General features: G+C 41.5%; 1 protein-coding gene and 1 long non-coding RNA gene across 4 annotated transcripts in view; one reads left to right on the top strand and one right to left on the bottom strand.

Moving 5' to 3' along the window:
* Positions 1 to 4,749, top strand: part of PTPRG (protein tyrosine phosphatase receptor type G) — a 656,388-nt gene extending 651,639 nt beyond the window's left edge. For all 3 annotated transcript variants that reach the window (XM_059663089.1, XM_059663088.1, XM_059663090.1), the window contains one exon: positions 299 to 4,749. In XM_059663089.1, coding sequence (XP_059519072.1) covers positions 299 to 445 — 147 coding nt within the window. In that variant the 3' untranslated portion in view covers positions 446 to 4,749. The remainder of the gene's footprint in view (positions 1 to 298) is intronic.
* Positions 1 to 27,696, bottom strand: part of LOC132215237 (uncharacterized) — a 38,078-nt gene that overhangs the window by 1,711 nt on the left and 8,671 nt on the right. Inside the window, exon 2 of the long non-coding RNA XR_009448489.1 lies at positions 1,825 to 1,907. This is a non-coding gene — a long non-coding RNA (uncharacterized LOC132215237). The remainder of the gene's footprint in view (positions 1 to 1,824; positions 1,908 to 27,696) is intronic.

The following is a 27,696-nucleotide window of genomic DNA, read 5'->3' as shown; positions in this document are numbered from 1 at the left end:
GGGTGGAGAAACTCTGCTCTCTAGGGTATAGGGTTCCCTAGTTACAATAGGCGGATATCCTGTTATCTTAATGGACTCTCGACAGTGAGAATTAGTTCCAAGCTAGCAGAAACCTAAAGGATGTGAAGAAAGCACATATCTTGGTTGTAAAGGATTCATGTGATTTTTTCAGGCAGCATGAACATCCATTCCTGTTTCTCTAGTATGTTTTCCAGTTACATTTCTAATTAGTATTCCTGCCTTAGATGAAATGACTCGGCTGCCCTCTGGCTCACGCCGTCTTCCTCTTGTTTTTCAGGAACAATACCAGTTTGTCTATAAAGCAATGCTCAGCCTGGTCAGCACTAAAGAAAACGGAAACGGGCCCATGGCAGTGGACAAAAATGGTGCTGTTCTCATTGCGGACGAATCGGACCCTGCCGAGAGCATGGAATCTCTGGTGTGACTGCGACCTGCCAGGCGCCTAATTTGTAAAACTTCTGAAGACTGAGAACTTTTTTGAGGCCTTTTTTGCCAGACTCTAGGTTATACAATAACCCAGTTACTTTTTTACACTGATAAAAGTTTTGATATTTATTTTTTGCCATTTTATGTCTTAATGGTATCCTACTGAGCATTTGCACCTCTGTTCACCCCCCACCCCCCGTGACACGCAATTTGACCTAGTTTGCACTATCTGATCAGTGTTACTGCCTATAATCTAATACTAAAGCAAACCCTGGTGTGACATTCCGTAACAACATACATGCTACTTTTTTAGTTCAGTACAGTGAAGGTCTTTGTTATGACAGTGAATCTTGGTTCTATTATTATTCTTGCTAAAGCAGTTACATTCTACTAGCAGGCAATGCTGTGTTTTTCCTCAGCCCTCTTCTGCTATTTTTCTTTTTTTTAGACATTGTTCAATGCTGTATGCCTTCTATATTTTAGTGGATGAGCATTGTTTTCTTTTAAAGAATAGTAGGTTGTTGGGAGCTACTAAGAAGGTTGGTCAACCTCATGGCCTTGAAACAGTTCCATGTATGATGGGGAAGACATCCATTAAGAAATTAGAAGGTTTCAAAGTTGCTTCATGTGAACATCACCTATTAGTTACAAACGTATATTCATAGCTTAATAATGCCCAACTGTGTCAAAATAAAGGATATCTCTGAATTACGGTTTTCACAGTAGCTATGTGGACAGTGTGTGTTATTTCCATCTGACTCTGAAATAGCTCCACCCTAAAAGCAGGACTATCTTTTACAATAGAGAGATGGCAATATTTTACACAGCTCCGCTAAGAAACCCTTTAGTGACTCTCCATTAATGTTTCGTGGTTTGTAATACCATACCTCACGGCAGGTGGAATATGAAAATTTTTGCAGGTGTGTAATTTTGAAACTAGTCCTCTAAAATTCCTATTACTCGTATCGCAATCTAATAAAAACTACCTATCTAGTTAACATTCTTTTCTTTCCTTTGTTTGCCAAACGTTTCATGATAAATCTCATAATTACATACATTCTTCTACTTAGGATTAGAATGAAAATACTGTATTAGCAAAAGTCTAGGACCATCTAGACTCCCACATGTGGGCAAATCAGATTTGGAGAGAGGAAAATTGAATCTTGGAAAAAACGTGATATCTACATTTTCAAATAGCTTTTAAAAGAGAGAGACGGCTTTGTATGTTTTGTGTAGTTTAGCCTCAAGAACAGACATACTTCAGTAAAAGAGGCTGATGATCATCAGCCCCTGGAGCCACATTCACCCCGCTGTACATAATGGGAAAATTAGGAACATTATGAGGAATTTCAGTTCCTTTAGAAAAAAATAACCTACCTACTGAGATCTGTTTCTCCTAGTGCTTGCTTGCTTTCGAGGGACAGCTTCTGTCAGGAGTGAAATCACCGCCAGAACTGGACCTGTTAAAAAAAAATGGTTTTGATTATTTTTTATGTCAATAAACTTCAACAAAAAGTCCCCACTGGCTATTTTACTATCTTGGTAGGCGTTCGAATAATAATGATCATCAGCACTGAGGTCCTATTTCTTTCGCACTGGCTTTCCGTGAAGTTTGTCAGAACAGTGCTGAAGGGCTAAAGCCACTAAGCAGAGGGAGGCCACAGGCCACGCCCCGGAGTTCTTATGCATAGGCCCAGTCAATGGAGTCCTCATGAACTACGTGATTTTCAGGGCCAGGTTCATCTCATCTATCATGGATTTAGCAACACAGAATATTCCTTGAGAAAAGATGTGAACATGAGCAAAGTTTGCTAACTCTGAATGTGCTAGATGATTAAGACACCTTTACAGTCCCCCTGCTCCCATCAGAGGTGATAGAAGGAAGCTCTGCCTAACACTCAAGAATAAAGCTTCAACACTGAAGCACTACAACTGCCCGAAGGCCACGGGATTGGGAAGGGAAAGGTTTCAGATTACGAGCTAGATCCTTGTAGTCAATTAAGTAGGTTACTTTGGCTGTATAGAGTATTGACATGAGTTAACTACAGTAGTTGGCACAGTGGACTTGACTTGCAGAAGTAATGTTCAAGTTGGGGTTCATGATCCCTCAGCAATTTTTTCCTAATATAAAAGTAGGCATTGGTTAGGAGACACACCGCAAGTATTCCCTTCTGTGCTATATACAGAGGTCTCAATTCATGGAACTGCACACCCTCCAACACAGTTCTGTGACCATCTCTTTTATGTCCATCAGAATCATGATAAAAGAGATAGCTAGTAAATAGAATAGAAACATTACCAGGATGGTTTAGAAGTTCTCTGTGAGCCAGTTGTTTGTTTACAGCGGGCTTGAACCAAAGTCTACAAATCCTGACCCACTGAGCTATGAGCAACTGCTATGTGCCCATCTTGCCAAAGCGATCCAAGCCTTCACTGAGGACAGTGATGCGCGCGCAGTTCCTCCCTCTCCCCACAGAGTGTACCCGCCTATTCTTCCTTTGTTTTTGGCGGAGGCATGCTTGCAGCTTTTCCGGGGCAGAGCTTCAAAGATGGCATTTTCTTTGAAACATACGCACATGGCTTAACAAGGTTATCACCACTGCACTCGGGGAAAGGAGATAGCTTTTGCAAATTAATGTGTGCTATTTTATAAAGTAAGCGCACTGGGTATATGACTTTAGCTCTAGGTAAACAGAATGTGCACATCATACAAAATTGAATTGCAATGACCAGGCCAAGCGGCCATGCTGGACATCAGAGAAAAGACACCTTATTTCCATCAGGAGAACTCTCTTGCATCCCAAAGCCACAATATCTTTTTTATATACAAAAAAGTTAACGTCTGAATTTCAGGAAGAATCAGACCAATTGACTTGGTTTTCTGAATTTTTATTCATTGGAGCTTTTAGTCTAATTCAAGTTGGAGAGTCTAGCAAGGTCAGAGAAGGTAATGGTATTCAAGGGAGTTTTTAGCCCAGAGTGACATATTTAAATCAACTAACCTTAATTATTTCCTAATGACACAGCACAACTGCCTTGTTATGAATTTTTTCTTGAATGCTTATATACTGTATTTAAAAATTAAAATATAGTACCAATTTACCAAAGATACATAGTACTGATTCAAAGCAAAAATAAAAAATAAAAGAAAATCCAAACTCATCATAATTTAAGAAATAATAATAAAAATGTAGTTTGTCTTAAGAATTTAGCAGTTATACTGGAAAATGCATTTCAGCTCCTTATGTTCCAAAGTTTATGTTCCAATGGTGTCAGTGAATTTTTATATGAAGGGAAATGCCTGCTTTTTTTTTTTTTTAACAGCTGTAATTTCATTTACCCCTTTGCACTTCCCCTGAATATCTTGCCATTTAGCATCCAATATTGGCTTTACTTATCTCTAGAAAGAAGGCATGCTACAAATAGGAAGGAATTGTAATAATGATATTTGGCCTCTACTTTGTCTTAGCTGTTAAACTGTTTTTAGTATTTTTGTTAAATATTTGCAAAGGGAAGAATTTTCTACAGAGGATAATTAATTTCAAGAAAAATATCTTGAGTTTTAAGAAATAAACATCTCCAGAAAAGGAGACAGCCGATTTTATAAAATGTAGCAACTCTCCAACATTTGGGGTAGTGAGTCTTTTGTTAAGACATTTGAAACTAGCAAGCAGCCATTGTTTCTAAAAACTAAAATCAAACAAAAAAAATCACTTAGCCTTCATGTTGATTGTGTTTCCTTCACTTCATTTTGAAATAGCTAAAATCATTAAGACTGTAAATATTTTGTTGCTTGGATAAGCATCTTCTGGGAACTTTGTATCTATGGTATATAATCATAGAATTTTATATTTTCATATAAAGCGAATTTTTTTCTAGTTTCAACTCCGTCATAGTTTTGTTTTTGATTTTTGTTTTTGGGGGGGTTTTTTTGTGTGGTGGATATGTGAATTCAATTTTCTGTGTATTGAAGTAGCAAGAACCATCTTTGCATTCCAAAAGAATCCAACACGTGTTATTTCTTTGAGGCAGTGGTTGTGAGAGTTGGGTTTTCTTTTTTAATTCCATTGACCATTTGTGCAATAGGAATTAGACATAGTCACTGAAGACATTCGCTGCATTGGCCCATTTGGAAAAAGTGTTTTGGGGTTTTTTTAATTTGTTCCAGGGGGAGGGGTTTTGTAACCTGAAATTTTTCCCGTTTACCTTCTGTTTAAAACTATATCAAATCATTCTATTATAGTGTTATTTAATATGTAAATTGTATTGCTATACATAAAATAAAGTATGGTTTTTGATGTATTCATTAGTGATGAGCATTTCATGAAAATATCTCTATCAAAAAATCAGTCTCAACAAATCCCATTTACACGCTCTGACCCTTCATCTTAGTTTGCATGTTAGTACAATGAATATTTGGAGTCATCTTTACACAGCCAGAAAGCCAAAAGAAGTGTCATTTCTGAGTTTTTCCTCCTTTAAAGACTAAACAATGACAAAGTTTTAGCTGCATAATGAATTAAACTGTTTTCACTTTATGAGTCTGCTAAGAATTACTATTTCCCCCAGTGTATCGACTACAGTTGTAGCAACTTCTCCCTCTTAATATTTACTGTGAGGATGAAGACTGGAAAGACTTGGAGAATCTGAAATATATAGGATCAGTACAATTGCTTCTACTACAAGGAATTTTGATATTTCCAAACAGAGGGACCCGAAACTGGCAGCTTTAAACCACCATTCTTTTTTAACCTTAGGTGGCCCCACATTCAGGAATTCAACTCTTAATACCACGGTTCCAATTTTCCTCTCCATAGAGATTAAAGAGCTGATACTTCATTCTCCTTAAGTAATAGAACTTAAGAAATAATGTGCTAATAGTTTCCAGTGCTAGCTGGAAGAAAGACCAATTTCAGCACACAAAAAATGAATCTCTGATGATATAACCCTAGTCTTCCTCAAATTACACTCATTGGGACCCCGTATGTGCTGAAACTGGAGTAACAGCTGGAGAGGAGGAGTAGTTGGTTGCCTTTTTCAGGTGAGGCATGTGCTCTCCAGTTCACCAGAGTCTGCATCTCTTCCATCACCTGTGTCTGCACAACATCAGTCATTTAAACCTGCTTAGATCCTGTGAGTAGTCACATAAGAATTCTGAGACCATTCTCCATCTCAGCTGGTTTTCCAAGCAGCATGGGGCGAACGGGGTTCCCACATGCCTAATTACTTCTTTAAAATATATATATTTGATTTCAGAGAGGGAGAGACAGAAACATCGATGAGAGGGAATCATTGGCTGCCTCCGACACGCCCCACACTGGTGATCTAGTGTGCCCTGACCAGGAATCAAATCATGACCTGGTTCATAGGTCAGTGCTCAACCACTATTACTTGTAAGTCCACCCAAGATGGTTCCATGAAGCAGCAGCTCTGACTGTTCAAAATAACTGACAAATCAATTCTCTACTCCATGGCTTTTTCTGTCCAGAATATAACCCTAGACTAGGAAGCTTCATTTCTGCTACCAAGAATGGGGCAAAGAGACAGGAGTGCAAAGAGCCACTAACCAAAAACTCCATTTTCTGACAGTGAATTTAGACTGTTGAGAACTTAAGACTGAGGAACAAGTCATTACTAACCATGTCTGGATTCGGAGACATGCTTCATTTCTGCCTGTGTTGGTGTAATAGCATAAGTCACCAGAAGGTAGGACCTCGGAGTTGGGTACCAGCACGGTCAAATTGGCTTCTGTGATTATGAAGTCTGCCCGAAAGATAGACCAGAAGTTTATCTGAATTTAATAATCATGTTGCTTAAAAATTGAAATATAGAAAATTAACTGATTTGTGGTAATTTGAAATAATCCAATTGGTATCTTTTCTCCCCTTCCCCATACTATTTCTGCATGGTGTAAAGTCAGGCTTGGTGGCAACAACCGATAGGCCTTGTGGAGCTCAGGAGAATGTTCTAAATACAGTGGGGCCCTTGACTTACGAGTGTCCCGACTAACGAGTTTTTTGAGATACCAGCTGTGTCTCAGCCGATTTTTGCATTGAGTTGGCTCGGAACAAATTAAACTCATAAGTCAAGGACCCACTGTAGTAGATATCTTGAGCATCTCATTAGAATTCATTCCATAAGCATTTGCTAAATGTCTACCACAGGCCACGTGTTAACTGTACTCTGTACAGAATGTGAACCCGCTGGCAAAGGCACTTCAAAAGTCAGATGAGGCAAAGATTACAATTGAATCTTAAAAACTAATGCTTCAATTGATTCAAAGGTATTTACTTGGCACAACAGTAGAGATGAGAAAACAAGTAAAGCCTGTAACCATGGATGTTACCTAACTTACAGACTGTGCTCCCAAAACTGGGTTTATTCTGCATTAAATTTGTTACACCTGGAATTCATTTCCCCATAGTGAAAAAAAAAATGTTAAAGAGTAAGGACTACCGGATCAAACAGCCAAGAGTTCCAGTCAGTTCTGCCACTTTCTGAGCAGAATTGCCCAGTAATTTACTGGGTGATTTGGGATAAGTTACTTCACTGCTTTATGTGTGATTTGCATCATCTGGAAAATTGAGAAATGAATGTTTACCGAATCGGATTGCTGTGAGCAGTGAATGAGGAGATGCATGCCTAAAGCTCTTGGGAGAGTCAATATTAGCCATTAAAATTATCCTATAATCTTCTCTATTTTTTAATTGCTTAGCAGACCTCTTGTCAATCAAGAAACAAAAAGTCAACTACCTTGGCTTGCCCAATTAAACAGTAATACTGAGCTATTTCCTTCACTGATGAGGAAACACACAGCATCAAATCAGATGCAAGGCAGGTGAATGGGGATGAATCCATAGCTTCTGCCGTCCAGAAACAAGTTGGCAGAAGCACAAATGGACAACCATGCACAGTGCCCACAGCTTCGGTATTTCTCTTCTAATGGCTATAAATATCTCTGAGTATTAAAAAAAAAAAGCTTAATAATTTCAAAAAAGTGAAACAGTAACATTTGCTGTCGAACACCAAGCACAGAATATTGTATAGTACTATGGAAGAGATGAACTTCGTTTCTATTGCTAGCTATACTGCTATTAGAATACTAGATTTTAAAAATAATTTTTCAAGGAAAGATGGATAATTATGTACACTTAAACTGAACTTAATATTGCATATTAAGACACCTCTTGTTGACACAAAATTCTCACTTTGCTTAAGAATATGTAAACTGGATTCTGTGTCAGAACATCCCAGCAGATGGCATAAGATTGTTTACTTTTAAGCTTTCACCATACTAATAATCAGATATCCTCCATTAGACAGAGAAATCACTTCCTGTTTCTTCCCTTCGTTTCACTTCTTAAATGCCTCTTGTGGATGCATGCATGTGAGCACCCAGACTACACAGTTTCAAAATCATCCCTTGGCTTTTAAAAATTCTCCCAGGCTTTAAAAAATGAGAAGGAGTCCCTGCTATTTTCAAAAGGATTTAGGCCTAAATATCTCCTCAAATTCAGAACACTGACCCTGGCTGGTGTGGCTCAGTTGACTGGAGCATCATCCCCTACACCAAAGGTTGGTGGGTTCAATTCCCAGTCAGGGCACATGCCCAGGTTGCAGGTTCAATCCCCAGTTGGGGTGTGCATGCAGGAGGCAACCAATCAACTTCTCTCTCTCCCTCTCTTTTTCCCTCCCTCCCTCTCTCTAAAAATAATAAAATTAAAATTCTGAGCACTGAGGAAAACATAAAACACTAGCAACTAACCTCACCCTCATCTCCCTCAAGAGCTCCCCTTTTGTTCAGTGTTATAAAATTTTTCTGTGTTAGATTCATAAGTAACCCAAGTCTCAAAAGAAGAGTGTGCACCAAAACAAGTGGATTATGATTACTCTGCTGGCAGTGACTATAGTCTACTCTTAGCATCCCTATCATATTTTCTATTTATTAAACACTAGAAGCCTGATGCACAAAATTCGTACAAGAGTAGGCCTTTCTTCCCTCGGCTGCCGGCACCGGCTTCCCTCTGGCAGCTGGAAGGCACCCGGGACCTGGGCTTCCCTCATAGTCCCGGCTTCATCTGGAAGGTCGTTCCGAAGGACGTCTGGTCTAATTAGCATATTAAGCTTTTATTATTATAACCCCCAATGGAAGGCATGGTTTAGTACACTGTAAAAACATTCCAAATAGGAATACAGACAGCCTCTAGAACTTTATGATTTACTATGACACCTTCTCTGACAACTGAGTAAGGTGTTTACATAAGAAAACTTTATTAAAAAAGACCCCGAATAGCTGCAGTGATCCTGAGAAAGAACAAAGTTGGTGGGATCTCAATACCAGATATCAAGCTGTATTACAAAGCCACTGTTCTCAAAACTGCCTGGTACTGGCACAAGAACAGACATATAGATCAATGGAATAGAATAGAGAGCCCAGTAATCGGCCCGAACCAATATGCTCAATTAATATTTGACAAAGGAGGCAAGAACATACAATGGAGCCAAGATAGTCTCTTCAATAAATGGTGTTGGGAAAATTGGACAGATATATGCAAGAAAATGAAACTAGACCACCAACTTACACCATACACAAAAATAAACTCAAAATGGATAAAGGACTTAAATGTACGACAGGAAACAATAAAAATTCTAGAAGAATCCAAAGGCAACAAAATCTCAGACATATGCCGAAGCAATTTCTTCACTGATACAGCTCCTAGGGCACTTGAAACTAAAGAGAAAATGTACAAATGGGACTACATCAAAATAAAAAGCTTCTGCACAGCAAAAGAAACCATCAACAAAACAACAAGAAAGCCCACTGCGTGGGAAAACATATTTGCCAACGCCATATCTGATAAGGGCCTAATCTCCAAAATTTATAGGGAACTCATACAACTTAACAAAAGGAAGATAAACAATTCAATCAAAAAATGGGCAAAGGATCTAAATAGACACCTCTCAAAAGAGGACATTCAGAAAGCCAACAGACATATGAAAACATGCTCAAAGTCACTAATCATCCAAGAGATGCAAATCAAAACAACAATGAGGTACCATCTCACACCTGTCAGACTGGCTATCATCAACAAATCAACAAACGACAAGTGCTGGAGAGGATGTGGAGAAAAAGGAACACTCGTGCACTGCTGGTGGGAATGCAGACTGGTGCAGCCACTGTGGAGAACAGTATGGAGTTTCCTCAAAAAACTACAAATGGAACTCCCATTTGACCCTGTGATCCCACTTCTAGGAATATATCCCAAGAAACCAGAAACACCAATCAGAAAGGATATATGCACCCCTATGTTCATAGCAGCACAATTCACCATAGCTAAGATCTGGAAACAGCCTAAGTGCCCATCAGTAGATGAATGGATTAGAAAACTGTGGTACATCTACACGATGGAATACTATGCTGCTGTAAAAAAGAAGGAACTCTTACCATTTGCAACAGCATGGATGGAACTGGAGAGCATTATGCTAAGTGAAATAAGCCAGTCAATGAAGGAAAAATACCACATGATCTCACTCATTCATGGATAATAAAGACCATTATAAACTTATGAACAATAATAGATACAGAGGCAGAGCTGCCTCAAAGAGATTGTCAAACTGCAGCAGGAAGGCCGGGGAGGGTTGGGGGGCAGGAGGGAGGGGGGTAAGAGATCAACTAAAGGACTTGTATGCATGCATATAAGCATAACCAATGGACATAAGACACTGGGGGGTAGGGGAGGCCAGGGGATTGTCAAGGGCGGGGGAAAACAAGGACACATATGTAATACCCTTTGTAATACTTTAAGCAATAAAAAAATAAAAAAGAAAAAAAGAAAAAGAAAAAGAAAAAAAAGAAAAAAGAAAACTTTAAGGATTTGGGGTTGCCCTATTCCCGTGATGGCGAACCTTTTGAGCTCGGCGTGTCAGCATTTTGAAAAACCCTAACTTAACTCTGGTGCCGTGTTACATATAGAAATTTTTTGATATTTGCAACCATAGTAAAACAAATACTTATATTTTTGATATTTATTTTATATATTTAAATGCCATTTAACAAAGAAAAATCAACCAAAAAAATGAGTTCACGTGTCACCTCTGACACATGTGTCATAGGTTCGCCATCACTGCCCTATTCTAATAATTCAGGCAAAAGTCAGTAATCTTTAACATCTGAAAGTCACACTCTTTACCTCCCCATTGTGACAGCAGAAGTGTCCTTGATCCTATGTAAGGCCAACCCTTCTGTCCCCTGTTACTTATAGAGGGCCCTGCCTTCTTGTTCTCCTGAGAACTTCATTTGTGTAACTAGCCCTCCTCTCACTTGAATGAAGAACTTATCTTTCTCTACTGAATCATTCATTTTGGTATATAAATATGCTCTATTATCACCAACTTAGAAAAATCTCTTGATACCAAGACTCCTTTGACTCCCATCTCATTTCAGTGTTTCACTCTGACTATAAAACTTCTTGATAGAGTTGTCTATAGTCACAAGATCCATTCCTTTCGTCCATTCTCTCAATCTGTTTAAGTTGAGGTTTCTTCATCATTATCTACAGTTCTTTTTTAAAATATATTTTTATTGATTTCAGAGAGGAAGGGAGAGGGTGAGAGAGACAGAAACATCAGTGATGAGAGAGAACCATCAATCAGCTGCCTTCTGCACACCCCCCACTGGGGACTGAGCCCGCAACCCAGGCATGTGCCCCTGACCAGAATCAAACCCGGGACCCTTCAGTCTGCAGGCCAATGCTCCATCCACTGAGCCAAACCAGCTAGGGCTTATCCACCACCTCCTCCTTTCAGCACAAAACAAGTATTTACACACCAACCACTATGTACAAGGAGTTCTAGGTGCTAGGGATAAATAAAGTAGTTCACAAAACAAAGTCCTTGACCTCATGGAACTTACAGTTGATAGACAACAAATACATAAATAATATTTAATCTAATGTCAAGGCAAAGAAGAAAAGCTAAATCAGAGAGGGGGACAGAGAGTAATGGGCAATGGCAGATAAAGTGGTCAGGCCTAACTACTGAGCAAAAAACACAAAATTCAGAAGTTGAAACATCTCTTTGTTTCTGTCATTTTTCTTGTGATGTTTCCCTTACCTCACTGGTAAACAGGTTCTGAGAACCACATGGGGTCACGGAATTGTGGCTCCCTTAGGTACTTCTGGAAAGTGAAAATTACTCAGGGTGTGAAGGCAGGAGTTTTCTTTTACCTCCACATCTTCTATTTTTCAAGCCTCCATTGTTGGATTTACTTCTTATGTTCAACCTCTAAATGCTGGCATGCCCAGGCTTCCATTAAAGTAGCTCCTTTTTCTCCATTTATAGCCTCTGTCATTCCACCCAACCCAAAGGAATTAAATATTTTTATATGCCAACTAGAGGCCCAGTGCACAAAAATTTGTGTACTGGGGGGGGGGAGTGTCCCTCAGCCCAGCCTGTGCCCTCTTGCAGTCTGGGACCCCTCGGGAGATAACCACCTGCTGGCTTAGGCCTGCTCCCGGGTGGCAGAGGGCAGGCCCAATCCCTAGGTGCAGCCCCTGGTCGGGCTCAGAGCAGGGCTGATTAGGGAGTTGGGGTGCCACCCCGTCATGCACAGAGCAGGGTGGATCGGGAGGTTGCGATGCCACCCTCAGTCACGCTCAGGATAGGGCCGATTGGGGGGTTGGGGCACCGCCCCCTGTCACACTCAAGGCAGGGTCGATGGGGAGGTTGTGGCGCCACCCCATCACGCACAGAGCAGGGCCAATCAGGGCGTTGGGGTGCTGCCCCCTGTCACTCACAGAGCAGGGCCCATTAGGGGGGTTGGGGCTCCGTACCCTGTCACGCACAGAACAGGGCCAATCAGGGGGTTGGGGAGCTCCCCTCTGTCATGCACAGAGCAGGGCCCATCAGGGGGTTGGGGAGCCCCCCTGTCACGCACAGAGCACGGCCGATCAGGGGGTTGAGGAGCTCCTCCATCACTCACAGAGTAGGGCCAATAGGGGAGTTGGGGCACCGCCCCCTGTCTCACACAGAGCAGGGCGAATCAGGGGTTTGGGGCACAGCCCTCTATTACCCACAGAGCAGGGCTGATCAGGGGCTCGGGGCACCGCCACTGTCACACTCAGGGCAGGGCCGATGGGGAGGTTATGGCTCTACCCCGTCACACACAGAGCAGGGCCTGTGGGGGGGAGGAGGGGGGTTTGGGGCGCCGCACCCTGTCACACACAGAGCAGGGCCGATCAGGGGGTTGGGGCGCCACACCCTGTCACACATAGAGCCACAGGGCGATCAGGGGGTTGGGGAGTTCCCCCCTATCAGGCACAGAGCAGGGCTGACCAGGGGGTTGGGGCGCCTTCCCCTGTCACGAACAGAGCAGGGCGGATAACGAGGTTGTGGCCCTGCCCCCTGTCACACAGAGCCGCAGGGCAATCAGGGGGTTTGGGTGCTGCCCCCGTCACGCTGATCCCGGTGCCGGGAGGCCTCGCGGCTCCGCTGATCCCGGTGCTGGGAGGCATATTACCCTTTTACTATATAGGATAGAGGCCTGGTGCATGGGTGGGGGCTGGCTGGTTTGCCCTGAAGGGTGTCCTGGATCAGGTTGGGGGTCCCCACTGGGGTGCCTGGCCAGCCTGGATGAGGGGGTGATGGCTGTTTGCAGCTGGTCACACATCCTTCAGGGTGGGGGTCCCCACTGGGGTGCCTGGCCAGTCTGGGTGAGGGGCTGAGGGCTGTTTTCAGGCTGGCAGCTGACTGAAGCTCCCAACCACTCCTTTTTTTCTTTTTCTTTTTTTATTCTGGGCCAGCTTTAGCTCTGAGGCTTGGCTCCAGCTCTTAGGCCTCGGCTGCTGAACGCAGGTATCTGGTTTCTTTGGGTTCTATAATCGAAACACTGTTTCAACTCCAACTCTGAGATCCCGGCTGGCTGAAAGCAGGTTTCTGGGGTTTTATTTAGCTTCTATATTTGTAACAATGTTTCAAACTGCAAGCTCAGAGGCTGGCAGTGGCAGGTGGGGAACGTTGGTTTCCTCCGTCACTGAAGCAAGCAAGCCTCATGTTCGCTTCAAGCTGCCCGGCTGCCGGCCGCCATCTTGGCTGGCAGTTAATTTGCATATCGCCCTGATTAGCCAATGGGAAGGGTAGCGGATGTATGGCTAATTACCATGTTTCTCTTTTATCAGATAGGATAACTACCTCTGTATATCTCTAGTCCCAACCTATAACTGAACTCCAGATTTATACCCAATTGAATATTTAACATCTCAATTTGTATGCCTAATAAGAATCCCAAACTTAACATGATAAAAGCATGACTGATATTTTCCCCCGCCTAACCTACTCCTTCCTCAGTCTTCTACCAACTCAGGGGTGGGCAACCTTTTTTCTGCCAAGGGCCATTTGGATATTTATATCATCGTTTGCAGGACATACAAAATTATCAAGTTATAAGTTAGTCTGCTATATTTGGTCAAACATTTAATTAACTCACCTCCTTCTTTGGCAGGGCCAGACCAAATGATTTCTGCAGGCCAGATGTTCCCAACCTCTGATATAAACAAACAACACTAACATCTACTCAGTCAGTCAAGCTAAAAACCTAGCTAGATATCTTGATTTCTGTTTATTTCCTGCCATTTAATAAAATGAAACAACCCAACTTTAAACACAGGCAAAATGCTAAACAGGTTCTTCATCAAAGATGCTTGGTATCATTAGTCATCAAGTATATGCAACTAAAACCACAATGTAATATACTTATTAGAATCAGTGAACCTGAAGACAGGTTAATAGATATGACCCCAAATGAAAAAAAGAATGAACAAAAACGCTACAAAAATAATCCAAGTGCTGTGGGCAATATCAAATACTGTCACATGTATATTATTGGAATTATAGAAGGAGAAGAAAAAGAGAAGTTGGCATTTATTTCAGGAAATAAATGCCAAGATTTTCCTATATTGGTAACACCGAACTACAGATCCTAATGGCATAGAGAACACCAAGCAGGATGAATTAAAAAAAAAAATTAAAAATCAATCAAATTTAAAAATCAATCTGTTAAGTCAGATTTCCAAGCCCTACATAATTAAATAGGCTGGTAGATAACCTAGGCATATCCTATTCAAAGTGCTGAAAACAAAGTTAAAGGAGAAACACAACACACACATTACCTAAGAGTGAGGAAGATAGGAATTACAGCTACCTTCTGGTCAGAATCCATATAACAGAATAACATATATAAAGTGATGAAAGAAAAAAAAAACTGTCAAGCTAGAATTCAATCTCCAGTAAATAGGTTATTCTTCCCAAATGATGTATGTAAATGGGAAGGACACATTTCTATTTAGAATCATACCCTTACATATACTTTTTTATTTTCCCAAATTTTTGAAAATCAACACTTGCTATATGTAAGTATATTTTCCTGGTGACATTTCACAAATATGAGTTAATGATAACCTAATTAAGAGTTGTTAATGAATTTTGTTCAGGGATAAGCTTAGGAGATTAGTATAATCCCTATGTAAAATTACTGAACAAAAACTGAGTCAGCCTAGCCGGAGTGGCTCAGTTGGTTGAGTGTCATCTTATGCACCCTAGAAAGGTTGCTGGTTCAATTCCTGGTCAGCCCAGTCAGGGCATGCACCAAAGGCAACAAATCAGTGTTTTTTTCCCCTCTCTCTCTCTCCCTCTCTCTCTCTTTCTCCACCTCCCCTCTACCCCTGTCCTCTCTCTAAGCATGTCTTTGGTGAGGATTAAAAAAAAAAAACTGAGTTAAAATTATCAAGTATGATAATTATATTATCATATTTATCTCTTAGATAAGATTATGCTGCTTTGTTAAAGAGTCCAATAAACCACAGAACACTACACTTAGATTCACGTCTACATGATGCAACAACAGAAACAGAAATCAAAAAGGAAAACTTAAATCTATTACTGGAGAATAACCAGTGTCTACAAAAACTCACTTTACAGTGTCCAAAGAAATCAAAGTACTGTACATTGTTGAGTTTGCAGCACAGACTATGTACAAGCCACATGCGACATGGAGCAAAAGGGATAAAAGAGAATATGTTTAACGACTGTGTTCAAAAACATTTTTAAAGAATGCAAGTACAAAGCTCTGTTAATTAAGCTCTCTTAAAAATCAACCAAATCTTCCTTAGAACACTTAATGGTTCTCTTTCTGAATCACAAAATGTCCACTTTGGTCCCTTGACTACTACCATTTATCTAACCTTATACTTCTCTTCAACTCACACCTTTGCTCCAGGCAAGCCCAATCTATTCACTCACTGATCCACAGACTCACTTAGACCCTGACCTCTGCCACTCCCCTCACCTGAATGCCCTCTCCTTTACTCCTATGCAAAGCTCAGATGGTGACTTTCTCCTGGAAACTTTCTGACGAGCTAACCTATAGCTTTTAATAATAAGATGAGGCACTTTGTTTTTAGACTCTTGCTATGACAACTTATCAAAAATCTGTTCTTTATCTTGTTAAGCAGGAGTTCTTCCTGAGAAAATAAAGGCGGTGGGTAAAGATAAGGTTGATGGAAGACATGAGATCCCTGTTCCCCTGTAAGGAGAAGCCAGCACTAGACCAGCACATGGCCAACACCCCCAACAGCCTCAGATACAGTGGTGTTCCTTTAACATGATTAAATAGGCTGGTAGATAACCTCTCATAATTAACTCCAGGAGGTGGGGGCTTTCAGTGACTGAGAGCTGTAAAAGGAGAATACGTAATGACTAGAGATTGTTTCCTACAGTCTGTTAAACACTTTTGTTTTAGTCAGAGTTTTTTGAAAATGAGAGTATTGTTCTGCATAGAGAGTACTCAAGCTCCAAGAGTCTATGCCCCAGTTTCTAGGAGTGGATTGGGGGTCAGTTCACCTTTAAATGTTAAGTCAGATTTCCAACCAAGAACTCTAATACTAGGGAAAGCAACCAGCATAATCATTTTAGCATTCAGTGAACATATTTCTATGCCCATCTCTGTATTCCAAGCCCTACAGAAGAAGAAATAATATAAAAAATATGTAGTCTCTATATACATACACATACATACTAATGTACCAAGAATATAACAATACATGACAGTATATCATTGGGTCTCACATAGATTAGTTTTATTAACATAAGTAAGTGCCACAGGAGTTCAGAGCAAAAGTTCAAGAAGAAAATGATAATTCAGTTGAACCTTAAGAGATGGATAGATTTTGAGTGACAAAGTAGGTAATAAAGGCCATGCTGTTTATGTCAATGTTGTAGAAAGTCCTGCATAAACAAAATTTTCATCTTAGAAAATTAGATGAAAAAATGAGAGCTATAACATGGCAGACCTTAATATCAAGCTAAAGAGTTTGGTTTTTACTCTGCCATTGCAGGTATAGTTTATATTAATAACGGTACTGCCAAAGATAGATTACAAACAGGCTACTTGTCTGAATCCAGGTGTGTGTGTGTTTTTTCAATTTTCCTGCAAACATATATCTCTTCTCCAAGACAGATAAGATTTTCTAGTACAGCTTTATATAAGGCTCACTCTTACTTGAAGTGTCCCTAAGAATGATTACAAAATTTAAATCCAAATAGTACAACTCTCTTTTAAACAGTCACTTAGAAATAACCAAATCTTTTTCATATATCTGGGGATTCAATAGGATTATAATTTTGTGCTTCCAAGAAATATTTCAAATTCCAATAGGTTTGTTAATTCTACTCTCCTGAGAAACTTTACTCTGTGGGCCTAAAAACATTTTTAAATTAACTTTAGATTATTCACTTATCAGTGACTTTTGAGAGTTAATTTTCATAAATTTCAGAATGAAAAATGAAGATTCAGTTCTTTTGAGTCTAAAAAGCCTGCGGACATAGTTCACAATGCCTAATTAAAAAAAAAATGTAGTGCTAAGGATAAGCTTGCAAGATTTACTGTCAAAAATCAACCTTTATTTTCATGTTAAATACATGCATAAATACATTTATTCACATGCTAAATAAATTTAGCAATTATCAGTCTATTCACCTCATGTTATTTCAGAGATGAGAGAAAAATACTATCTTTGAAGAGATATGAACTGGAGCCCTGGCCAGTGTTGCTCGGTAATAGAGCACAGGCCTGTGTAATGAAGGGTTGTGGGTTCGATTCCCTGTTAAGGGCAGGTACCTAGGTTGCAGGTTCATCCCTGGCCTCTGTCAAGGCTCATGCAGTAGGCAACCAATTGATGTGAGAGAGGTACATCAATGTTTCTCTTCTCTCTCTCTCTCTCTCTCTCTCTCTCTCTCTCTCTCTCTCTCTCTCTCTCTCTCTCCCTCCCTCCCTCCCTCTCCCTCCCTCCCTTTCAATCTCCCTCCCTCCCCTCTATTCCATTCCCTTCCACTCTCTGAGCATCAAAGGGAAAAAATAGCCTCAGATGAGGATTTAATATATATATAGACTGTAAATTTCCAGTCCAAGTATATGAACTGGAAATTTACAGAATAAACCAGAACTAAAATACACCAGAGCTGTGTTATCAAGGAAACTGAGTCCACTGAGTCCACAAGATAGAACCATGTCCTAAGTTAAACAATTTATAATAAGGATATTACCACACTTAACAAGACTGTGTAATGCAGTCTAATAAAATAGGTCTGCTTTATCATTAATGCTGCTCAGAAGTGAAAATCATACTTTTCATTGTGTATATCCTCTAAAACCACGTCATATGCATTATTTTATTTGGCCCTCACAAGTATCCTGTGAAGTAAAGAAAGAAGGAAATATTTCCCCTTTCTTGTCAATGTGAAACTGCATTCTCAGGTAGGAAATTTGGAGCTAGAATCCATGCGCTGTAATTTGGCAACAGCACCACTTCACCACACTGCCCCTCCAGCCAATCAGGGCAACAGCACCACTTCACCACACTGCCCCTCCAGCCAATCAGGGCAACAGCACCACTTCACCACACTGCCCCTCCAGCCAATCAGTGCAACAGCATCGCTTTCACACTGCCCCTCCAGCCAATCAGTGCAACAGCACCACTTCACCACACTGCCCCTCCAGCCAATCAGGGCAACAGCACCGCTTTCACACTGCCCCTCCAGCGAATCAGGGCAACAGCACCACTTCACCATTCTGCCCCTCTGGCCAGTCAGCACAAGCTCCGGTGCCTTCAGTTGTAAAGGCCAGAGTGCTTACCATTATACCCAGCAGAAACTGGGTTAAAATCTCTAATTAGGTCTGGGATAAGAAGATGAGTTTACTACTTTGCATTTCTTTTTCTATGTATGCTAAGAGTAGTCTACTCTTAAAGTGGACATTTTATATGGATATATTTATATATAGCAAAATTGGCAGAAAAATAAGTTTATATAAGATAGGTATTTTCACAGAACTTTCCATAAACTCACTTAAACACTCTCAACAGACTATATTTACCCTATCAATGGAAACAAAATTGTGATCGTAAAGGGAATTTGAAAGTATTCAACAGCTGTAATTCATTTGAACCAAAAAAAAATCATCTAGCTTTGAGAAATAATATAATGTTCATTGTTACTTCTAAATCATCTTTTTAGAGAAGTTATCTTACACAAATAGATTAAAAGTTCACATGCAAAACAAAATTATTTCTTTAAGAAAAACTACTCGAAAAAACCTTGATCTCAACAATGCTAGAATACTTTTAACAAGTTAACATATTTTCTGTTGTCTCTACTGTGAATTACATCTCTGCCAAGAATTTCTATATGCGAAGGATATACAAAACAAAGAAAATACTACGGAAGTCATTACTTTTATTTCTTTGATTCTGTAGTCATTTGATATCAATTTGAAGCATTATTATGAGGCACATCTGCAGGATTATTTTGCAAACTTCAGAGTTAACATTATAGTATAGATTCAGAAACAGTAACTTTCTAATAGATTTTGTATTATCACAGTACTAGAGGCCCAGTGCACAAAATTCATGCACGGGTAGGGTCCCTAGTGGCTGCCGGCTGCTGGTCGGGGCTCCCCTTTGCACCTGCCTTGGCCTGGCACCGCCCGCTCACCTGCTCCACCATCCTGCCGTAGTCCCGCTCTCATCGGGGCCCATTGAGGCTGGCAGGCCCATCGGGGCCGGCAGTGCCTCCGCTGCCAGCACCATGTTGCCAATGCCCACCATGTTCCACGCCGCCCCCTGGTAGTCAGCGCATGTCTAACTCCTGGTTGGTCGAACTCCCGCCCATAGGGACAATTTGCATATTAGCCTTTTACTATATAGGATAGTCCGTATGCAAAAATCACACCATGAATTTAGCAAGTCATTTATATGAATGTAGTTCTACAAAGCATGTTTAACATACCATTTTTAATTCTACCATACAATATAGAAAGTCAAATTTCTAAAATTGAAAAAAAGTAATTGAGGTCATAGGCTACAATGATGGGCACATATATCACACGTACAGTACTGAGGAACCTGATACATAACTTCCCTACTTTGCCTCTGCTGCCCTTTCTAAACTTGAGATCTCTCTTCTACCACTGAATATCACAGTGGCTACTAGGTCTTACGTATTCATTTATTTTACAGTTCTGATATACAGAATAGGGCTAGGTGCTATTTTAGGTATTGAGGATACAGCAATCAGCAAGATAGATAGGGTTCCTGCCATCATGAAATGTATGTTTTAGTGGGAGAGAAAGATAATAAGTAAGCAAATATACCAGATATGTATGCATGTATATACATGTATACACACACATGCAAACATATACTAGGTAGAGGTAAATACTATAAAAAATAAGGTGAAAAAATAGAAAGTGATGGTGAAAGGGATTATTTTTGATAAGGTGAGCAAGAAAGGACTGTCTCAGGGAATGACAGGTGAAGAATATGTGAAGCTCTGTGGAAGATGCTAGGGGACAGGCAACATCAAATGCAAAAGTGCTTGAGACAGGACTGTGCTTGGTGTGCACGAGCAAATCCGAGTGGACGAGGGGACCTGGTAAGGATGAGCTGGGAGAGGGAAGCAGTGCCTGATCAAGCAGGACCATGCGGAGGAGTGTGGGTTCTACTCTAATGGCAGTGGGAAGCCACTATAGGGTTTGAGGAGGGGGCGGGGGTGGGTTACAAGTTCTGATTTATGTTTTGAAAAATTTCACTGTGACTGTAAAGAAGATTGTAGAAAGGAAGAAAGAAGAAGAAAAAGTAATGAAGAGGCATTCATACATTTCTTTATTATTTGCATTTTTAGAGCCCAAGTAAGTGCCACAAAGTACCTAGAGCAACTTACTCCCAAAACTAAATTTAAGGTTATTCTTCAAGAATAAAATTAGGAAGGATCAAAATGCAAAAGATAGGAGCAGGTATCTGTAGATATCACCTAAGAGACTGATGGTGCATATGAAATTAAAGACTTTGAGATAGAACCCAAAATCTAATTTTAAGATAATTAAAGTATAACTGAAGCATCCATCTTATATAAAACTAGGGGCCCGGTGCACGAAATTTGTGCACTGGGTGTGTGTGGGGGGGGAGTGTCCCTCAGCCTAGCCTGCCCCCTCTCACATACTGGGAGCCCTCAGGCGTTGACCCCCATCACCCTCCAATCGCAGGATCGGCCCCTTGCCCAGGCCTGACGCCTCTGGCCTAGGCGTCCGGCCCGGGCAGCGGGGACCTGCAGTGGCAGCAGGGGGGGGCGGGGGGGAGGGTGCCGCAATCGCACGGGCTCCGCCCCTGCCCCTGCAGGAAGCCTCTGGCTGAGGCGTCCCACCTGGGCAGCGGGGACCCACAGCTGCAGCAGCCCCGCGATCGTGGGCTTCGCTTTAGGCCCAGGCAAGGGACCCCTAGCTCCCGGGACTGCCAGCTTCGACTGTGCCCAGCTCCCATCGCTGGCTCCACCCCTACTTCCTGCTATCACTGGCCAGGGCGGAAAAGGCGCCTGATTCTCTGATCATGGCTGGGGGGCAGGGCAAAGGCGGCCCCAGGGCCGCCTTTGCCCTGCCCCCCAGCTCTTAGCTCCCCCCTGGGTTTCCGATCACTGTCAGTGGCAGGGGGCTTCTTCCTGCTTTCCCTTTCACCTCCCTGCATTGTGCCTACATATGCAAATTAACCGCCATCTTGTTGGCAGTTAACTGCCAATCTTAGTTGGCAGTTAATTTGCATATAGCCCTGATTAGCCAATGAAAAGGGTATCGTCGTATGCCAATTACCATTTTTCTCTTTTATTAGTATAGATTGCTGTTTAAAATTTTAACCCGGCTATTCTGGCTTCTGTCTTAAATAATAAGGAAAATAAGACGACTCCCATTCCAGAGAGGCCGCAAACTATGCCCCAGACAGAGTTGTCAGTGCGGACACCAGGCCAGGCCTTGAGATATGGTCTCATGGCCCCTTCCCAGCACGCAGGCCTTCTTTCTCAGAAGGCCCGGAAGTCTCATTCCAAATTTGGGAGACAAAGGATTAGAAAAAGTATAAATAGAGGTGTTTCCTTCATGTTGGGGGGCCCCAGAATTTGAAAGGCACATTTTTCTCTGGGCCTGCACAGAATTTAATAATAAAACGTAACTCCCTTTCTCTAAGCGTGGCTTAGTTTTTCTCCAGTCTTCTGCAACATAACCTCAAAAAAAGTATGATTGGATTGCAACCATAAGTAAAAGATTCAAGTTAATCAAATTTGTAAAATGTAAAATATAATGAGCTAAAAATGAGTGTGGTACAATTGAAGATAGCAAGCCATTCTCCCACTGGTGTATCTATATATATATAATCCTAATATGCAAATAGAACGAACGGCAGAACAACCAAACAACAGGTCGCTATGACGTGTGCTGACCACCAGGGGGCACACGCAGAACATGGCAGGCGTCGGCCACAGCGGGATGGTAGAGCAGGTAAGTGGGGGCGCCAGACCACGACGGTGTGCCAGTTGCTGTCATTGGTGTGAGCCTCTGCTGGTTACTGAAAATTCTTCGCTCCCACACACTGCGGTCCCGCCCAGCACTTGCACCTGCTGCCGGCACTGGAGCCACTGCTCACACCCGCTACCTGGTGGCGGCCCAGATTGCTTGATGCCATCAGTGGGTGTGAGCAGCAGCTGCCAGCCCTGATCGCCCCTGAGGGCTTCTCCACCAACCCCTGCTCCTGAGGGGCAATCGGGGCAGCAGCCACCGTTAGGACCTGCTGCTGGCGCTGGCCCCAATCACTCTGCACCATCAGCTGGTATGAGCAGGACCGGCATCGACAGCGCATGGAAGTGGTAGCGGCAGGAGTGGGGACTGCCAGCAGACAGGCAACCGGGGCAGTGGCAGGAGGGGCCAGGCAAGGGTGCAGAGGATGGCCTGAGACCCGCCCCTGTGCCCATAGCAGCCTCATGGCCCACAGTTCCTTTCAAGGTGCACGAATTCATGCACTGGGCCTGTAGTATGTATATATTTTGCTTTGTTGTTTTTATTTGAACTAGTTGCTAACACTGAAAAATCAGAAGATTTCATGTGAAAATCCAAATTTCTGTCTTCACTTGAAAAATCAGAAGCTCTGGCAACTTTGTATTCATGCAAGGCAACAATCTGTTAGAGATGAGTGGCAAGTACATTAATCATTATAAAATTCTAGCAGAAACTTCTCTGAAATAAATGGATAAATTCTTTTACTTCCGTTTTTTTAGTAACATGGGACTTTTTTTATGTTGCTTAAAAAACAAAGCATTTATCCTAGTGCCAACTTATATTCAATGAGCATTTATCAAGAACCTATCACAAACCAACACCTGCTATTAGGAGTTTGAAGTCTAGGGAATTACTCCAAAGACACAGTAACTCCACAGCGTGATTCCATCTCTTGGAACATTTATGCCACCAACTCAAAGGTAAATGCTTCTTCCAGGATCTGCGTGTTCAAGTGCACCTTGCAGTAGGCGGTCCTGACTCTCCACCTCTGTGGCTGAGAGACACAACGTCACTGTGCAAGGCCTACAAGGTTTCGGAACAACAGGCAGCTCTCTGTATTCGTGGGTTTCTCATCCTGGTATGCCGGGGTCCAGCCCCAGCAGGTCCAGGGGTCCCCAAAGGTGTGGACGGAGTCGGCGAAGAAGGAATGACTCGGAGACAGTGTTCAGTTGATCAGCAGCCTAGCCAGGATCTCCAGCCAAGTTCTGGTCTCGATCTCCAGAGAAGTTCTGCTTAGGCTCTCCAGCCAGGTTCTGTACAGGTTCTCCAGCCAGGTCCAGTCACCAAGTTCTAGTCAGGCTCTCTTGCCAATTTCTGTAGTCAAGTTCAGTCCAGGATCCCTTGCCATGTTCTCTCCAGCGAAGCTCCTCCATCTCCTGGTTCCCTGTAGGTTCTGTCTCTCTTGGTCCTGTCTTCTGAGTTCTGACTTCTAAATTCTGTGTTCTAAGTTCTGTGTCTGAAGTTCTGTCTGTTTCTGTCTTGTTACATCTGTATTTATACCAGTTGATTCAATCCTATCAATCTCTATTACAAAGGTTAGGGCGTTTCTTATCTCCATTCCAGGGAGTAAAGATTATGTAGCTTAAGCATGATTGTTCGTAGTTAAAGTGATTAATTACCCACCTGGCACTTAGTTGAGGGGTTTTATTCCCTCCCTAACTTCAGGGGAAAATCCCTACCTGGGGAAATAACCTTTCTCAGAGAGGAGACCTTGGTTAAAACACATAGTGCCAAGAAGGTGAGAAAAGATATTAAGAACCGTATGCCATATATGCCAGGTCCCTTGAAACAGCAAGCATGGACCGGCTCCCGGCAAATTCCCCCTTTTTTATTTTGTAAAAGCAGGCATTAAAAAGAAAAACCTCAAATGCTCTCTTATATCCATTTTAAGAGTAGGATTGGCGCTTTCTGCTATTACCTGAGTCCTGTTCTATCATCCCAGGGAGAGCTTGCCAATCCTGCACTTTCCCAGGGTAGAAAGGCTGCAGTGGGGTTAAGGATAAGGCTCCTTGGGCCTACCTTCTCCCATGCCATTACATTTACCTTTCCTTCCTCAGAAAAGCATGGACGTATTTCTTGTATAAAATGTTCCATCTGACTGGGAGTAACCTTAATTCCTCTACTAGCAAGCATATGTGTTAAAAGATCAATACAGAGTCCTATTTCTTTAGACTCAGTATGGCACATCTTCTTAATCTAAAGATCAATACAGAGTCTTCTTTCTTTGGACTCAGTATGGCACATCTTCTCAATCTAAGAATCAATACAGAGTCTTCTTTCTTTGGACTCAGTATGGCACATCTTGTCAATCTAAGTTCTGTACTATCCACCTTCTTACCCTACTTATCCTCTGTAGGGGGGTCTGCAGTACCCTGGTGGAGTCCTATCCGTCCCGAGTGTGGGGTTCTCAATGGGGGGGGGGCTTACCTAGGGGAATCCTGTTCCAAGGGTTCCCAAAGGTGTGGACGGAGTAGGCGAAGACTATCCACCCTTTTCCTATGGTGGAGTCCTATCCGTCCCGAGTGCGGGGCGCTTACCTAGGGGTCCCTGTTCGGGCGCCAGATGCCGGGGTCCAACCCCAGCGGGTCCAGGGGTCCCCAAAGGTGTGGACGGAGTCGGCGAAGAAGGAATGACACGGAGACAGCGTTCAGTTGATCAGCAGCCTAGCCAGGATCTCCAGCCAAGTTCTGGTTTCGATCTCCAGAGAGGTTCTGCTTCAGATCTCCAGCCAGGTTCAGTCCAGGTTCTCCAGGCAGGTCCAGTCACCAGGTTCTAGTCAGGTTCTCTTGCCAATTTCTGTAGTCAGGTTCAGTCCAGGATCTTTTGCCATGTTCTCTCGCTAGGTTCTGTCTCTAGGTTCTGAGGCCAGTTTCTGTCCAGGATCTTTTGCCATGCTCTCTCCAGCGAAGCTCCCCCGTCTCTAGGCGCTATCTTCTGAATTCTGTCTGTTGTTGTCTTGTTGCATCTGTATTTATACCAGTTGATTCCAATCCTATCAATCTCTATTCCAAAGGTTAGGGCGTTTCTTATCTCCATTCCAGGGAGTAAAGATTATGTAGCTTAAGCATGATTGTTCGTAGTTAAAGTGATTAATTACCTGCCTGGCACTTAGTTGAGGGGTTTTATTCCCTCCCTAACTTCAGGGGAAAATCCCTACCTGGGGAAATAACCTTTCTCAGAGAGGAGACCTTGGTTAAAACACATAGTGCCAAGAAGGTGAGCAAACATATTAAGAACCGTATGCCATATATGCCAGGTCCCTTGAAACAGCAAGCATGGACCGGCTCCCGGCACTGGTATTCAGCCAACCCCAGATACAAAACAGTGTTTTCAATCCACATTTAGGAATCCAAGGTTGCAGAGGGCCAACTCCAAGCACTGTTTTACACCGTTTTACAGAGGGACTTGAGCACCCGCAGATTTTGGTATCTGCGGGGGTTCTGGAACCAATTCCCTGCAGATACTGAGGAACCAAGATAAACCTATAAACCGTAGGGGGGCTCCTGTGCACGACCTCTGCCCGGGGCATTAGCTGCTGCCTCTGCAAAAATCCATTGTTTGGAAATGGACTCAGTGCATAAATTGCTAAATACATGAAAATAAAAAAGTCTATCAAGTCCTCTCCAAAGGATTTCGTTATTTTATGTAAAATCTGCAATAAATTATTTAAAAATACTGCATCCTTTTCTAAGCCACCTAACAAATCAGAAGAGTCTAATTAGGTATACTTTCAACCTTTCTTCTCCTACCAGACATCATATCAATGTAGATTATAAACCAGAGAGAGTTGCCCTCTACAAGTCTATAGAAAGACAGACTATTCAAGCAGCTGAGACCATGAGATGGGAACACGGTTCGATTGGACAAGCTTTTCCTTTCCCTTGTAAATATTATCAGAAACATCATTGGTACCCTAAAAAGCAACAAGCTAACAATGTGAATTAAATGCTTATATTTACATATAAGATAAGCAAAGTAACGTAAAAGCAATCTCAACTGTACATGCATCAATATCTATCCCAGATTTTGGAGTGGATATATATATATATATATACACACACACATATACATATATATATATATATATGTTATTGATTTCAGAGAAAGGAAAGGAGAGGGAGAGAGAAATAGAAACACCAATGATGAGAGAGAATCATTGACTGGATGCCCCCTGCACTCCCCACACTGGGAATCAAGCCTGTAACCCAGGCATATGCCCTGATCAGGAATTGAACCATGACCACCTGGTTCATAGGTCAATGCTCAACCACTGAGCCACGCCAGCCGGGCAGAGTGGATTTTTACAGAACACATTTCTTCATGAAAATAGTCTTTGATTGTATTTAAAATTTCAATACATTAAATATGTAATAGTTTTCCCAATGGCATATGGTTTGAATTGATATTGGTAAATAATTGTGCATAAAATGAAACTACCCTGAATTAAATGTTAGTAAAAATGACAAAATAAAATATGAGCACTATAAACCATTGCACAGGTGTATGCCATATTACTAGCTGAAAAAAATCTTGCAATTACAGGCCTACACTATTTATTCCACTTGTGTGTAATTACACTTTATATATGTTTGTTTAGTAATATCAATCCAAGACATCATTTTGAGAATATAATTAACTGGCTGGTAGAACAGAATGTGTGTATGTTTTACTATTTTTGTGTCCCTGTATTTCAAACAAGTTGATCTTTGTTAGCTGTGTTTAACTGCCATCTAGAGTTAAAATGAATCCATTCCTTTTCCCCTCCATTACCTTTCTTCAAAATTTAAACAAATAAGCCAACACGTTCAACTCCTATTTCATATCAAACAAATATTCTTCAGACAACAAAACTGTAAAAGAATAATTTATCCAATTTTTCAAAGTACTATTAACATTTCCACCAGCTGGAGGTCATTTAAAGTTGACTAAAAAGTGAGGCTCACATTTAATCTAATGAAAACATTATTTTTGAATGTATAAACAAGCCAATGAGCAAACAAATACACGTTTGGACTTGGGGAAATACATTAAAGTTTAAATAAAATTAATTTGCCATTTATTTCTATTGCCATCTATTTGTATTTTTTCTTATAGCTTAAGAAAAGCAGACCCATACATAAAGATACTAAGAAATTCTTTTTTTTACCTCTACAAAACATGATTATTGAAATTAGCCAAATCCCAAAAATGTATTTAACTAAAGGTTTTAATAGTCTTATGTTAAAAAATGCCGTTTTATCCAAATTTGAGGTTTGTAAAAATAAACCACCAGTACAACTGCTCAGATTTCGATTTAAGAAAGTCATTACTGAAAAGCAATACTAAAG

Source organism: Myotis daubentonii, chromosome 14 (genome assembly GCF_963259705.1).
Source record: "Myotis daubentonii chromosome 14, mMyoDau2.1, whole genome shotgun sequence".
Classification (NCBI taxonomy): Eukaryota; Metazoa; Chordata; class Mammalia; order Chiroptera; family Vespertilionidae; genus Myotis; species Myotis daubentonii.
The sequence above is the reverse complement of the archived record's forward strand: the minus strand, read 5'-3'. Positions and strand labels throughout refer to the sequence as shown.